The sequence below is a fragment of the Jaculus jaculus genome, chromosome 8 (genome assembly GCF_020740685.1).
Source record: "Jaculus jaculus isolate mJacJac1 chromosome 8, mJacJac1.mat.Y.cur, whole genome shotgun sequence".
In the NCBI taxonomy this organism is placed as follows: domain Eukaryota; kingdom Metazoa; phylum Chordata; class Mammalia; order Rodentia; family Dipodidae; genus Jaculus; species Jaculus jaculus.
The window spans coordinates 57,625,760-57,640,641 of record NC_059109.1 but is presented as its reverse complement, the minus strand read 5'-3'; the positions used below and the strand labels follow the sequence as shown (position 1 = coordinate 57,640,641).

General features: G+C 45.0%; 1 protein-coding gene and 1 non-coding gene across 2 annotated transcripts in view; both read right to left on the bottom strand.

The window, feature by feature from the left end:
- The window catches only part of Ehd4 (EH domain containing 4), a 110,746-nt gene extending 96,392 nt beyond the window's left edge, over positions 1–14,354 (bottom strand). Inside the window, exon 1 of the mRNA XM_004660892.2 lies at positions 14,119–14,354. Coding sequence (XP_004660949.1) covers positions 14,119–14,354 — 236 coding nt within the window. The remainder of the gene's footprint in view (positions 1–14,118) is intronic.
- On the bottom strand, positions 11,701–11,807 carry LOC123463093. The gene has a single exon (XR_006638705.1). It is a non-coding gene; the product is annotated as a U6 spliceosomal RNA (small nuclear RNA).
- Positions 14,355–14,882: the final 528 nt, after the last annotated feature.

The window sequence follows — 14,882 nt, the reverse complement described above, 5'->3', positions numbered from 1 at the left end:
TGGGGGCTCACCAGTTACACTAGACTGCTGGCCAGTGAACCCCAGGAATCATGCTGTCTCTGCATCCCTGGCACTGGGATTACAGGCATGCACCCTCATACTTGGCATTTGTTTTACATGATTAATGGGGATGGAACTCAGGTCTTCATGCTTGTAAGGAAAGCATTTTATTGACTCAACTACCTCCTAGGCTGTATTTTATTCTTTTTGAGACAGAGCCTCATTATATAGCCAGGCTGGTCTCAAACTTGCATAATCTTTCTGCATCAACCTCTGAAGTGTTGGTTTTACAGGGAGACCCTATTGTACCTGGTTAGAATTTTTTTTTTTTTTTAATTGAGAGAGAGTGTCAGAAAGAGAGACAGAGAATGGGCACACCAGGGCCTCCAACCACTGCATACAACTCCACATGCATGCACCACCTCGTGCATCTGGCTAACATGGGTCCTGGGGAATCAAACCAGGGCCCTTTGGCTTTGCAGGCAAGCACCTTAACTGCTACACTATCCCTCCAGCCCACAGAAATGCTATTTTTAAAGCATCTTCTATTGCTTCATCTATCCTCATGCTTGATACCAAGAAATGGAACTGAAAAAAAGAGACTATTATTGCAAACGTCTTATAAAATGGTCCATTTCTAGACATTTATAAATATTTCCCAGTAAACTAGTACTACCTCCACCATCACTTACTCTAGATGCCAAACAATAGATTTTGTCAACCACGCTTTACAATTTATAGTTCATTTTATACATCTGTTGTATCATCTCTTCCTTGCTGCCATTGGAGCAGGCATCTTTATCCCTAGCTTACAGAAAACTGCTGACGACATGTTAAACAGCTTACATGTAACCACATTAGTACAAAGTAACAGCTACTGTGATGGTCAGCTCCAGCTGTCAACTTGACAGGACTTAGAATCATCATGGAAATAAATCCTGGTCATGTCGGTGAGGGATTTAGTAGATTAGATTAGTTGAGGTGGAAGGACCCACCCTAACTGCAGGTGTCACTGTCCTACGGGCTGGGTTCCTAGACTGTACGAAACGTAGAAAACTAGCTGAACAGTCAGCATTCATGTGCCACCGCTGCCTGCTAGGCTTCCTCTCCGTGACGAACTGTAAGCCAAAATAAACCCTTCTCCCCTAAACTAAACTCACTTGTCAGGTATTCTGTCCCAGCAGTGACAAGGTGATTGACAAAAAGCATCAGTACCAGAAGTCTGGCTGTTGCTTGTGATAAACCTGACCAGGTGGTTCTTAGTATTTTGGAACTGGCTGGTGGAAGGAATATGGAAAGATTTGGAACTTTGGACTAGAGAAGCCTAGCAATGCTGTAAGCAGAGCTTAATGGGCCATTCTGGTGGAAGTTTCAAAGACCAGAAGGCCAAGAGAAATATGGCTCATGAGGTTCCATTTCCAGAGGGAAAAAGGACTGTCGGGAACTGAGCCTGAGACAGTTTGTATCATATTCTGGCAAAGGAACTGACTGCACTCTGTTCATGTCCTAAGAACTTAAAATATATCTAATATTGGTGCCTATCCCTTTAGTCTTAGCATTTGGGAGACTGAGAAAGAAGGATCACCATGAGTTTAAGCTCAATCCAGGGCTCTAGAGTAAGTTCCAGGACAGCCTGGACTAGAGTGAAACCATACCTCAAAACAAAATTTAAAAAAATTATCACAAAATATAAAAGGTTGTCAGGTGTGGTTGCATATGCCTTTAGTCCCAGCACTTAGGAGGCTGAGACAGGAGGATCACTGAGTTTGAGGCCAGCCTGAGACTATATAGCAGATTCCAGGTCAGTGTGGGCTAGAGTGAGACCCTACCTCAAAACAACAACAAAAATTTTAAAGGCAAACAAACCTCTAACAGGAAAATATATTTATCTAACTATGACAATGGACTGATCTTATATTAAGGAAATATACTTGGGCAAGGCTCATAAATATGTTTCACAAAAAACACAGATGCTATTTGTCTTCTAAATTCAACTATGCTAGTTTAAAAACAAAAAGTCAAAAATACTTTTGTGGGGGTGGGAAGATAGTTCAGCAGGTAGAGGACCTGAGTTCAGACCCACAGCACTGTGGCGTATTCCTGTAATTCCAGTCCTGGGGAGGCAGAGACAGGGAATGGCTGGGCTCGCTGGCTGGCCAGTCTAACCAAATTAGTACACTCTAGGTTCTGCAGAGATGGCTTACAGGCTTGGATTCAACCTCCCCCACCCCTAGTAGCCACATAATGCATCTGCATTCATTTCCAAGAGGAAGAGGACCTGGTACACCCCCACCACTAAACACACATACAAATATACAAAGTATTTTTAAAGGGGGGGGGGGCTGGAGAGATTCCTTAGCAGTTAAGGCACTTGACTACAAAGCCTAAGCACCCAAGATAGATTCCCCAGTACCCATGTAAGCCAGATGCACAAGGTGGCACATGTGTCTGGAGATGGTTTGCAATGGCTAGAGGCCCTGGCCTCTATCTGCTTCTTTTTCAAATAAGTAAATAAACAGATAGATAGATAAAGTGAAAATGATTAAAGGATTAAGGAAGACATTCAACATTAACCTCTGGCCTTCACATGAACACACACAGAAACATACAAAAATACATTTTAAAAAAAATTTATTTGTTTAATTGAGGGAGAGAGAGAGTCAGAGAAAGAGGCAAAGAGGGAGAGAGAATGAGCACGCCAGGGCCTCCAGCTGCTGCAAATGAACTCCAGGTGCATGCGCCACCTTGTACATCTGGCTTACATGGATCCTAGGGAATCGAACTGGGAAACTTTGGCTTTGCAGGCAAATGCCTTAACTGCTAAGCCATCTCTTCAGCCCCCAAAATACATTTTCTATCAAACTTTTTTTTTGTGTGTGTTTACATGGGTATATGGTATATGTATGTGAATATGCCCATGCAAATGCATACGGAGGCCAGAGAAGACATCAGATTCCTGTATGGCTCTGCTGCCTTATTTCCCTCAGACTGCTAAGGAATATGATGTGACTCTTAAGTTACTTCTAAAGACTAATAACAAGGAAATTTTCACCTGAGTCATTGCTGAAAATGAACAGATACAGCTTGGAACAGTAGAGAGTTCCCTAGAGCTAGTCTCCCTCTAAGGATAAGCTTCATCATTCAGCCACCCTAATTCCACTGGCTAACCCTTCAGACATCACTGGTTCTCAAATGTTTCCTGAACAAGGCTACCTAAGACTCTTTGACAAAGCCTCCCTCAGCCAGAATCCTCTTCAGGCAGTCTTAGGCAGGATGCTAGAATGGTTACTATGGAAGGTTTCTAGGTGAAGAGCCAGATCTAGGAACCAACACTTTTTTGTTCATCATTTCCCAAAGCTTGAAAAGTGTATTGAAAGATATTAAAGAAAATAATTTAGATCTAGATGAAAATTAAGAAATAGAATTTATTATTAAAAATCCCCCACCAAAATATGCTTTTCAAGTTAAGGATATAGCTCAGTAGTAGAACACTTTGCTGGGCATATGCAATGCCCTGCATTCAAACCCAAGCACCACAAATCGAAACAAAACCCTTCCTACCATCACAATCAATGTTCTCTTTGCCCATTTGTCCTGATACACTGGCAGATGACACAGAAGTGGATAACATGCTGATCTCCACATCTGGCTGTGCTGAGTGCTGTCACCAATGTCATACCCCAACCTGCACTGCACTTTGCCACCCTCTAGCCCTCCTTCTTAGGACCCCTCCTTCAAGTTCTGTCTCCACCTAGTTCTCAAACACCAGCTTTTGTCTCTCTGTAACACGCCCCTTCCATGTATTTTTAGATGGGGTCATGCTCATCTTCAAGCAAGCTCAGCCCAACACCTCTTAACCAGGACCTGGTTCCTCCCCTCTAGGGCCCAAGTGCCAAGCATTATCTGTATCTGAGCCTCACCCCCCCCCCCACATTCCTCAACTCAGTTCCTTCTGGTTTCCATCATCACCACTTACTGACACAGCTCATGCCAAGGTCTCTCTGGCTCCTGAAGGTTAATTCACCCACTGATTCTATTTCCATCTTTTCCATTAGTACCTGACTCTCTGTGCCCTCTCTCTGGCATTTGTGAATGCTTTGCCTGTCTAGCATCCTTTTCTGGTTAATAATATCCTCAGACATACCTTCCATACTCGTGAAACATGTGGGATGCAGACTGACCACCCAACTCCAAGTGCTTTGCCCCGACCTCTGGGACTGGCACAGGGATAGACATACAGCCATCTTCCACAAGTGTAACTCAAACCTGAGACTTTTTTTTTTTTCTGAAAATGTTGGGCTAAATAAGGTTTTTGTTCTTGCTGGTGCCAATGAACAGTTAGAATGTGAGCCTAGAGTTGGAGATGACTACCTGCTCACTCTGCAGTAGGCGACTGCTCAAGCCCACGGCATCACGTGGAGTCCAGGTGTGCCTGAAGTTGATGCACTCTGCTCTGATTGGTAAGATTTATGACGAAAAGTTACCTTTAAAATATTTGCTTGGGCTGGAGAGATGGCTTAGCGGTTAAGTGCTTGCCTGTAAAGCCTAAGGACCCCGGTTTGAGGTTCGATTCCCCAGGATCCACGTTAGCCAGATGCACAAGGGGGTGCATGCGTCTGGAGTTTGTTAGCAGTGGCTGGAAGCCCTGGCGTGCCCATTCTCTCTCTCTCTCTCTCTCTCTCTGTCCTTTCTCTCTCTGTCACACTCAAATAAATAAATAAAAATGAACAAAAAAATTTAAAAGAAAAAATTTCCTTACGTCTGGGTGTGGTGGCGCATGACTTTAATTCCAGCTGTCAGGAGGCAGAGGTAGGAGAATCACCATGAGTCTGAGGTCAGCCTGAGCTAGAGTGAGACCCTACTTCAGAAAACCAAACAAAAAATTTTTGCTTATGGGCTAGAGGGATGGTTTAGTGGTTAAGGCACTTGCCTGCAATGCCTAAGGACCCATGTTCAATCTCTCCCTAAATCCCACATAAGTCAGACACACAAAGATGAGGCAAGCTCAAGGTCTTACTAGGTGGAGCAAATGTCTGGAGTTCAAATTCAGTGGCTAAGGCCCTGGCATACCAATTCTCTCTCTCTCTTTAAAAAGAAAAGATTTGTTCATTAGGCTAATGAGATGGCTTTGTGGTTGAGGTTCTTGCCTGCAAAGCCAAAGGACCCAGGTTTGATTCCCCAGAACCCACATAAGTCAGATGCACAAGGTGGCACATGCATCTGGAGTTCATTTGCAGTGGCTAGTGGCTTAGGTTATGCCCATTCTCTCTATCTGCCTCTCTCTCTCTCAAATAAGTAAAGCTGGGTGTGGTGATGCACGCCTTTAATCCCGGCACTCGGGAGGCAGAGGGAGGAGGAGTTCAAGGCCACCCTGAGACTACATAGTAAATTACAGGTCAGCCTGGGCTAGTGAGACCCTACCTCAAAAAACCAAAAAAAAAAAAAAAAAAGTAAATTAATAAAAATTTAAAAATATATGGTTTTGAAAAAAAATTAATTTATTAAGTTGCAAGAAGAGAGAATGGGTATGCCAGGGCCTTTGCCACTTTGAACACACTCCAGCTGTATGTGCCAATTTTGTGTATCTAACTTTATATGGATACTGGTGATTTGAACCTATGCCAAACTCAAGCCACCAGGCTTTGCAAGCAAGCACCTTTAACAACTGAGCCATCTCCCCAGTCCAAAAGTTTATCTTTTTTATTTTAGCTATTTGCAGTTAGATTTCTGTCACTTGCAATTTTGAAAAGCTCTAAGTAACTCTTCAGCTACCATCCTCCTCTGGCATTACTCCATATCTCTTGTGACTTTTCCCTTTTTGTTCCCACAAGCTTCTCTCACTTTCCCTTAAATGTTAATATTCCTTAGGATACTGCCCATGATTTCTACTATCCAGAACTGGCTGCCAAATGGTGCCTTGTCTCCTGAGCATACCAGCCCAGACATTGGTGAGCTCCAGACCCATGTTTAAGCCATGGTGTCGGCTCAACACAACAGGTCAGAATTCACACTTGTGCTCCATTCTTCCTCTTTTTCTTCTTCTTCTTCTTTTATTTTTTTATTTTTCAAGGTAGAGTCTCACTCTAGCCCAAGCTGACCTAGAATTCACTATATCATCTCAGGGTGGCCTCAAACTCATGGTGATCCTCCTACTTCTGCCTCCCAAGTGCTGGGATTAAAGGCGTGTGCCACCATGCCTGGCTCATCCTTCCTCTTCTTGTTCAATCTCAGTAAATGGTTCACCAATCCATTCCCCCCCACCCCCACGTCAGCCCTTCAGCAGAAACTCAGCCTTATCACTGGCTCATCCCTACCACCTTTACTGGACCTCTTGGACAACTACTTCTGACTCATTCCTTAGGGCTCAGCTCTCAGGGATCTCATTTCCAAACCTAAATGGGGCATCCCTCTTAGGTTCCAAGTCTAGTCTATGCTTTTAGTCTTATAGCCTTTGTCATCCAAAGTCAACAAGGGAATATTTCATATTTCCATAAATCTAAGTTCTGCGATAGCTGTGCCAATTCCTAAAATATCATTTGAGGGCCAGAGAGATGGCTTAGCAGTTAAGGCACTTGCCTGCCAAGCCAAAGGATCCAGGTTCGATTCCCCAGGACTCATGTAATGGCAGGTGCACAAAATGGCACATGCATCTAGAGTTTGTTTTTAACAGCTGGAGGCCTTGGAGTGCCTATTCTTTCTCTTTCAAATAATACATAATTTTAAAAAATAAAATACTATTTGAATGAACACTAAGGTCTATAGTCATGTTCTTACTAAAATTAAGTTCCTCAGTATCTCACAGGGAGGATCTGTCAAGGGCATAGTATTTGGCAGGGAGGATTATGACTATCAAGAGTTCCAATGCCTAGATGAGACTGAGAACCACCCACACCAGGCCTCAGCGTTTCTGTAACCTCACATGTTTTTTTAAGAATGGAGACTGCAGGGCTTGAGATGGCTTAGTGGTTAAGGCACTTGCCTGTGAAGCCCAAGCACCCATGTTCTATTCTTTTTTTTTTTAAATTTTTTTTGGTTTAATTTATTTGAGAGCGACAGACAGAGAAAGAGGCAGAGAGAGAGAGAGAGAGAGAGAGAGAGAGAGAGAGAGAGAGAATGGGCACACCAGGGCTTCCAGCCACTGCAGATGAATTCCAGATGTGTGTGCCCCCTTGTGCATCTGGCAAACGTGGGTCCTAGGGAATCGAGCCTTGAACCAGGGTCCTTAGGCTTCACAGGCAAGCGCTTAACCACTAAGCCATCTCTCCAGCCCATGTTCTATTCTTTAGATCCCACATTAGCCAGATGCACAAAGGGGAGGCAAGTGCAAGTTCACACATGTCCACTAGGTGGCACAAGCATCTGGAGTTCAACTGCAGTGGCTGAAGCCCTGGCACACCAATTATCTACTCTCTCTCTCTGTCGTTCTCTCTAAAACAAGAAGAGAAGAAAGAAGAAGAAGGAAGAAGGAGGAAGAAGGAAGAAGGAGGAGGAGGAGGAAGAGGGGAGAAGAAGAATGGAAGCAGCAGGGTGCTCCTAATGGGTGCCCTAACTGCCCTTCACTTTGCTTTACTTATCAAAGGAATGAAGTGGGGCAGGGCTTTGTTCCCACTCAGAATCCACAATCCCTCCCTTCCGTTTTGGAAAACTAAGACTATTGTCTGCTTTAAAATTTCCTATACTATATATTCCTCACAAGTTCTTCCAAATCACCAAGAGCTTCTTTGAGCCCAACTTTCTGTTCAATGCAACCAGATCTCTCCGAGCATCCGTGCAGCAGGCGCTGGGAGGGCCTCTTCTCCTTTGGGTTCTAATCCCTTCTTGAACAGGGTCAGGCTCCCTTCTACCATCACGAGACATGAGAAGAAATGAAGGACGCAGAATAATAGCCAAACTAGTTCTGGCTGGCTTGTTAATGGTACGGCAAGAGGCCTAAGAAGTGGCCCATCACTTTCTACCTTATCCTAAATCATGCCTAAAAAGGCTTTTTTTCTTGTCCTCTCAGTCCTCTTCACTTTACTGAATCATATGGTCTATAAACCCTGCTTCTACTTTGAACCCTTTCTCCCTATTAAACACTGTATTTATGTGCATCTATCTATGAATATCTCTCTGTGTGTGTGTGGAGATATATATATATATGCATCTTATGTAGTCCAGGCTGGCCTTGAACTTGTTATATAGAGAGGATGATCATGAATGTCTAACCTCCTGCTTTTACCACCCAGTGACAGGATTATAGGCAGGAGCAAGCACACCTGGGTTATGCAATGCTAGGGATTAAATCCAGGGCTTCATGCATGCTAGATATGGAGTCTACCAACTAAGTTATGTCCTCAGTCCCTAAGCATTGTATTTAAATACTATTTAAGGGTTTAATATATAATTATATTATCAAGCCTTCTTGTTGTTTTTGAAGTAGGGTCTCACTCAAACCCAGCCTAGCCTGGAACTCATTCTGTAGGTCCAGACTGACCTCAAATTCACAGTGATCATCCTACCTCTGCCTTTGTAGTGCTGGGATTAAAGGTGTGTACTACCATGCCTAGCAAGCATTTTTAAATAAAGTGTTCATACATTTATTTTACCCACTTGAGTGTTACAAATACTGAGTACGTTTATAACCTGGAAAGACACAGAGAAAGACATCACATAGGGTCACATGGTGGCTATCTGTACCCCATTTTCACGTTTACTCCTTAGTTCTGTTCCCTTAGCTTACTTCCACTTTCTGGTGTTCATCTTTTCATTTTTACTGCACAAAGATGCACAAATAACTTGACTGGCACTAATTACAGAATTATGGAAATTAAGTAAAATTATAGGCTGTTTAGTGTTGGAAAACTATTTTTGTTTGTGTGTTTTTCATTTCTGGGGCTTGAACCAAGGGACATTAATGCTAGGCAAGCACTCCACAGCTCAACTATATGTCCAGCCCAACTGGAATGCAATTCACACCAGGAAATTTACCCTATTAATGGATACATTTTGTGTTTAGTTCATTCATACTTTCATCATCCAGAAAGAAAGCTCACACCCATTAACAACTTCTATTCATTTCTTTTGCACAGAGTATCTAGCTGTCCTAGCATCATTTGTGGAAAAAGAAATTCTTCTTTCCCCCACTGAATTGTCTTTATATCTTGTCACAAATCATTTGATCTGGGCTGGGCACATGCCTTTAATCCCAGCACTTGGGAGGCTGAGGCAGGAGTCCTGAGAGTACTTACCAGACCCTACCTTAAAAAAAACAAACAACTGATTATAAATAGGTTTATTTTTAGACTCTTAGGGCTGTACTACTGATCTACACATCTATCCTTCTACTAACTTATTTACTGCACCTATATCATAAAGTATGAGTCAGCAAGTATGAGTCCTCAAAACTTTGTTCTTTTTCACGATTGTTTTGGCTATGCTGAGTTCATAAGAACTAAGAATGAGCCTGTCAGCTGCTGCCAAAATAACAAAGATTTTGATAGAAATTGTACTCAATCTGGAAACCAATTTGGGAGCACTGCTGGGCATGGTGGTGCACTCCAATAATCTTAATGCTCAGGAGGCTGAGGCAGGAAGATTCCCACAAGGCCAGCCTAGGCTACATAGGGAGCTCCAGGACAGCCAGGACTTCACTGCAAGACCCTGTCTCAAAAATAAATAAATAAATGAAAATAAAAAAGTCAGGGGCACTGCCATCTTAGCATGTCTTCTAACCCACAGACACAGAATTTACTAGCTTTTTCAGCAATGTCTCATGGCTTTTCACACAAAAAGCTTGTACTTCTTTTTGTCTAGTTTATTCCTAGGTATTTTATTCTGTTGGATGCTAGTGTTAACAGATTTGTTTTATATTTATACATATTTGAGAGAGACGGGGGAGGGGAGAGAGAAGGGGAAAGACAGAGAGAATGGGTTTATTTTTATTTATTTATGTGTGTGTGTGAGAGAGAAAGAGGCACAGAGAGAGGGAGAGAAAGAGAATGGGTGCACCAGGGCATCCAGCCACTGCAAACAAACTCCAGACACATGATCCACCTTGTGCATCTGACTTACATGGGTACTGGGGAATCGAACCTGGGTCCTTAGGCTTTGCAGTCAAGCACCTTAACTACTAAGTAACATCTCCAGTCCCCTAGAGCTGTTTCCTTAATGTCACTTTGGGATTGTTCACTTAAGTGTATAGAAATGCAGTTGATATTTGTATCCTGTTAAACTTGTTTTGATTGATTTTCCTGAATGCTTATACAATGTCATCTGTAAGCACTTTTATTTTTTCCCAGTCTGAATGCCTTTTATGGATTTACTTTTTCTTGACTAACTGTCCTGGGCCCTACCTTTTTTAAAATCTACGTAGCTGTGTATTTTCTTTTCTCTTTCCTTTCTCCCTCCCTACCTGGGGGAGACCCAGGACTTCTCACAGCTAGGTGAGCACTCTACAACTGAGCTGGATTCCCACTCACAGTTTCTTCAGTAACTTCCTCCTTTGTTCCTCATTAGAATAACTTTTCTAGAGTGAAGATACCAGGGCACAAGAAGAAAGCAGAGCTCTTAAAAAGCAGTTGTGGGCTGAGTTCAGTCAGTAAAGTGATTGCCTTACAGACCTGAGGGCTGGAATTCCAACCTCAAAGCCCATGGGGGTAAAAGCATGCAGCTGTAATCCCAGAGTGGGGAGGGTGAGACAGGTCTCCAGGGGCTCAATGACCAGTCAGTCTAGCCTACTTGGTAAACTCCACACCAATGAGAGACTCTGTCTCAAAAACAAAAACAAAACAAACAAACAAAAAAAAAAAAACAGGCAAGAAGCAGGGCGTGGTGGTGCATGCCTTTAATTCCAGCACTCTGGAGGCAGAGGTAGGAGGATTGCCATGAGTTCAAGGCCACCCTGAGACTACATAGTGAATTCCAGGTCAGCCTGAGCTAGAGTGAGACCCTACCTCAGAAAACCAAAAAAAGTGGGCAAGGCTGGAGAGACAGCTCAGCACTTAATCAAGGTACTTGCTTGCAAAGCCTAAAAGCCTGGGTTCCATTCTCCAGTGCCCATGTAAAGCCAGAGCACAAAGTGGCACATGGCAAGGAGCCCTGGTACACCCATTCTCCCTCTCTCAAATAAATAAATAAATAAATATTTCAGGGTTACAGGAATGGTTTAGCTGTTTAGACATTTGCCTGCAAAGCCAAAGGACCCAGGCTCGATTCCCCAGGACCCGCATTAGCCAGATGCACAAGGGGGCACACGTGTCTGGAGTTCGTTTGCATTAGCTGGTGGCCCTGCCACGCCCATTTTCTCTCTCCCCCCACCTCTCAAATAAAAAAATAATAAACATTTCAAATATTCCACAAACCTTCCAAACAATGAAGCAAAAGAGAGAATATAATGAAACAGTGACGGGGTGGGGACTTGATTCATGCTCCTGTGCACTGAGCTGTATTCTCCTACCTCAGGCTTGCTCACTAGTCAGGCCATGGGCAGAAGGCCACATTGTCTCCAGGCTAGTACAGCATCAAAGGTCTTCCTAATTATGCATAAGCCCTCATGGCAAAGACAGGCAGGAGGAAGTGCTGGGGCTGCTAGGAGCGTGGCACCAGTAAATTATAGTAATGCTACGCTCTGACTTGCTCTGTGCTTTAAAAAGAAATCCTCTCCCTACTTTTTTTGGAACCTGAGTGCAGAGCATAAATACTTTATTATTAACTGATTACGGTAAAAATATAAAACACTTCACAAAGTTGCATGTCATTCTTGCACAGGGGCCATGATAATCTTCTCTGTATTGTACCAATTTTAGTATATATGCTGCCAAAGCAAGCACTTTTTTTTTTTGGTTTTTCAAGGTGGGGTCTAGCTCTAGTTCAGGCTGACCTGGAATTCACTCTAGTTTCAGGGTGGCCTTGAACTCATGATCTTCCTACCTCTGCTTCCAGAGTGCTGGGATTGAAGGCGTGTTCACCTGGCCTTTTGTGTCAGTCACTTTTTTTAAACCCCAGGACTTAAAAGCTGTTACTACTAAAGCACCATGTGTTTATGTTCTGTTTTGTTTTTGTTTCTTGGGGTTTATTTTATCTATTTATTTATTTGAGGTGGGGGAGAAAGAGGCAGATAGAATAGGCACAACAGGGCCTCTAGCTTCTACAAACTCCTGACCTATGCGCCTCCTTGTGCATCTGGCTCCATGTGGGCACTGGGGAATCAAGTCTGGGTCCTTTGGCTTTGCCAGCAAGTGCCTTAACCACTAGACCAACTCTCCAGCCCTATTTCTTGGGCTTTTTGTTGTTGTGGTTTTTGTTTTGGAGACATGGTCTTGCTGTGTAGGCCAGCTGGCCTGAAAAGCACAATTCTCCTGCCACGGCTTCCTATGCTGGTATTAAAGTTGTGCACGATCATACCCAGTTATTGGTTATCTTTCAAGGAAGCAGCTTATTTTACCTATAGTTCGGTTCTGAGTGTCTAGAGTAACATTCAATACACAGCTTATTTAAAAGCATCAAATGAAACAATTTTAAATTATTTTCTTCAATCTTCCTTCACATTCAATTTACTGTCTAGAACTACATCTTTAAAAGCTTAAAAAAGTATTTTATTTATTTATTGGAGAGAGAGAAGCAGACAGAGAAAATTGGCATGCCAGGGCCTCCAACCACTGCAAACGAACTCCAGGCACATGTACCACCTTGTGCATCTGCCTTACATGGGTACTGGGGAATTGAACATCAGTGATTAGGCTTTGCAGGCAAGTGCCTTACCAGCTAAGCCATCTCTCCAGCCCTAGAACTACATTTTAATTCACTATATATTTGCTTTGCTGAGTTCATTCACAGGGTATCTGAAGGCCTGGATTTTTTTTTAATTTTTATTTATTTATTTATTTGAGAGTGACAGACAGAGAGAAAGACAGATAGAGGGAGAGAGAGAGAATGGGCACGCCAGGGCTTCCAGCCTCTGCAAACGAACTCCAGATGCATGAGCCCCCTTGTGCATCTGGCTAACGTGGGACCTGGGGAACCGAGCCTCGAACCGGGGTCCTTAGGCTTCACAGGCAAGCGCTTAACCACCAAGCCATCTCTCCAGCCCAAGGCCTGGATTTAACATGTCCTGTAGTGGTAACTACTTACTCTATTTTATTCATAGGAACTATTTAGGTCAGGGGAGTGAAGAAAGAGGTCGCTACTTAACAGATATGGCACATCTCCAAAGACAGATGCAGTTTTCTAAACACCTGTTGAACATCAAATGATGAAGAGATTCCTTCTATTTCTAAAATCCTGAATCCAAACTGGCTTAAATGATCTGTCACTTTTGTTTCTATTGATAATAGGGCATTATCCCAGAAAAAAATGTCTCCTTACTAAAGAAAGAGCTGTAATATACCGGTGGCTGCTTTAGAAATAAGCACCTTATTAAAAAAGCAATGTTTCACTCTAAATACTCTAAATTATATCTCAGGTCGCTTCAGAGGAAGCCACAAGGCAAGTACAGTCATTACTTCCGGAGACACAGCGAGCATGACAAATATTTTCAGTTGTCAAGGAGAAGAGAATGATCTATCTGAGAAAGGGAAACTAACAAATAGTAATATGACACTCCCCTTTAATTCCACAAGCTGGTGTGGCTGCCTCGCAATAGGCTAACTTCCTAAGATGAACGAAGACAGTCACCGTGGTGGATGGTGGCAAGCACGGACATAAGAGGAAGGGGGCATGGGCAATTCCTCTACTGTGGCATTCATTCATTCAATGAGACTATGCTCCGGACACTGCCTCTTCAACCAGAACCCGAAGACCTAAGCCCTCACTTTCACCCTTAGGCATCATCTCCCTCAACGCGAAGATGAGCGTTATAGCCTCGCTCTTCCTCCGTGCGCCAAGCCCGGGTGACAGCACAGGGGAAGTCGACGAAGGCCGCCTGGGTGGCGAGGAAGTGGGCTCGGAGCACGCAGGGGATGGGCCTTGGGGACCCTGCCCGCGTGGGAGAGCCACCGACACCCAGGCGGAGGGCACCGGGCCGCCGAGGCGCGCGTACCAGGCTCCGGCAGGCACAGGGGTCCGGCGAGGGGAAGCAGGAGCGGCGGGTGGGTGAGCCGCGCGCCCACGCAGGCGCCCGGGCGGGGCGGGTCGCGGGGTTACCTGATGAAGGTGGTCTTGCCGGTGCTGTACTGGCCCACCAGCAGGATCATGGGCTTGTTGTCGAAGTCCGCGTCCTCCAGCGCCGGCGAGTGGAACTCGTGGAAGCGGTACGCCTCCTCCAGCGGCAGCACCTTGCGCAGGTAGAGCGAGCGCAGGCCGCCCGTCACCGTCTGCACGGCGTCCGCGCCGCCCGCGCGCTCGCGCCCGCCCGCCTGCCGCCCCATCCAGCTGAACATCGTGCCGCGGGCCGCTGGCGCTCCGACCCCGCTCCGCTCGACCCTCGCAGCTCGGCGCGCGCTCGCTCGCTGCCACCCGCCGCTCGCGCCGCCGCCGCCCAGACCCGCCCCGCCCCTCGCCGCCGCAGCCAATCGCCCGTCGCTGCGTCACGGGCCGACGCTCATTATTCAAAACAGCTCCCTCAGGCCCTTCCTCATTGGGCCTCTGCCAGCCAATGGAGCGATGCCTCCTAATGAATTATTGATGACGGAGTCCATGGCGAGTGGAGAGGGCTGGGCCCACGGAGAGGGCGTGGCACTGGCGAGGTGGCTGGGATGCGTCATCCCAGGGCCTTCGGGTGGCCGCGGACCTACCTCTGGCCAGGTGGCCTCAGCTTCCGGGCAAGTCGGAGCCTGCCACATGGAGCCTCCGGAAGCTCCTCCCCTGGAACCTCCACTCATTCCTATGCTGCTGGATGTTAGCACTGCGGATGAAAATTTCAGAACGCCGGTTCTTTCCCAGCCAGCTGGCTATCGTTACCACCGGTT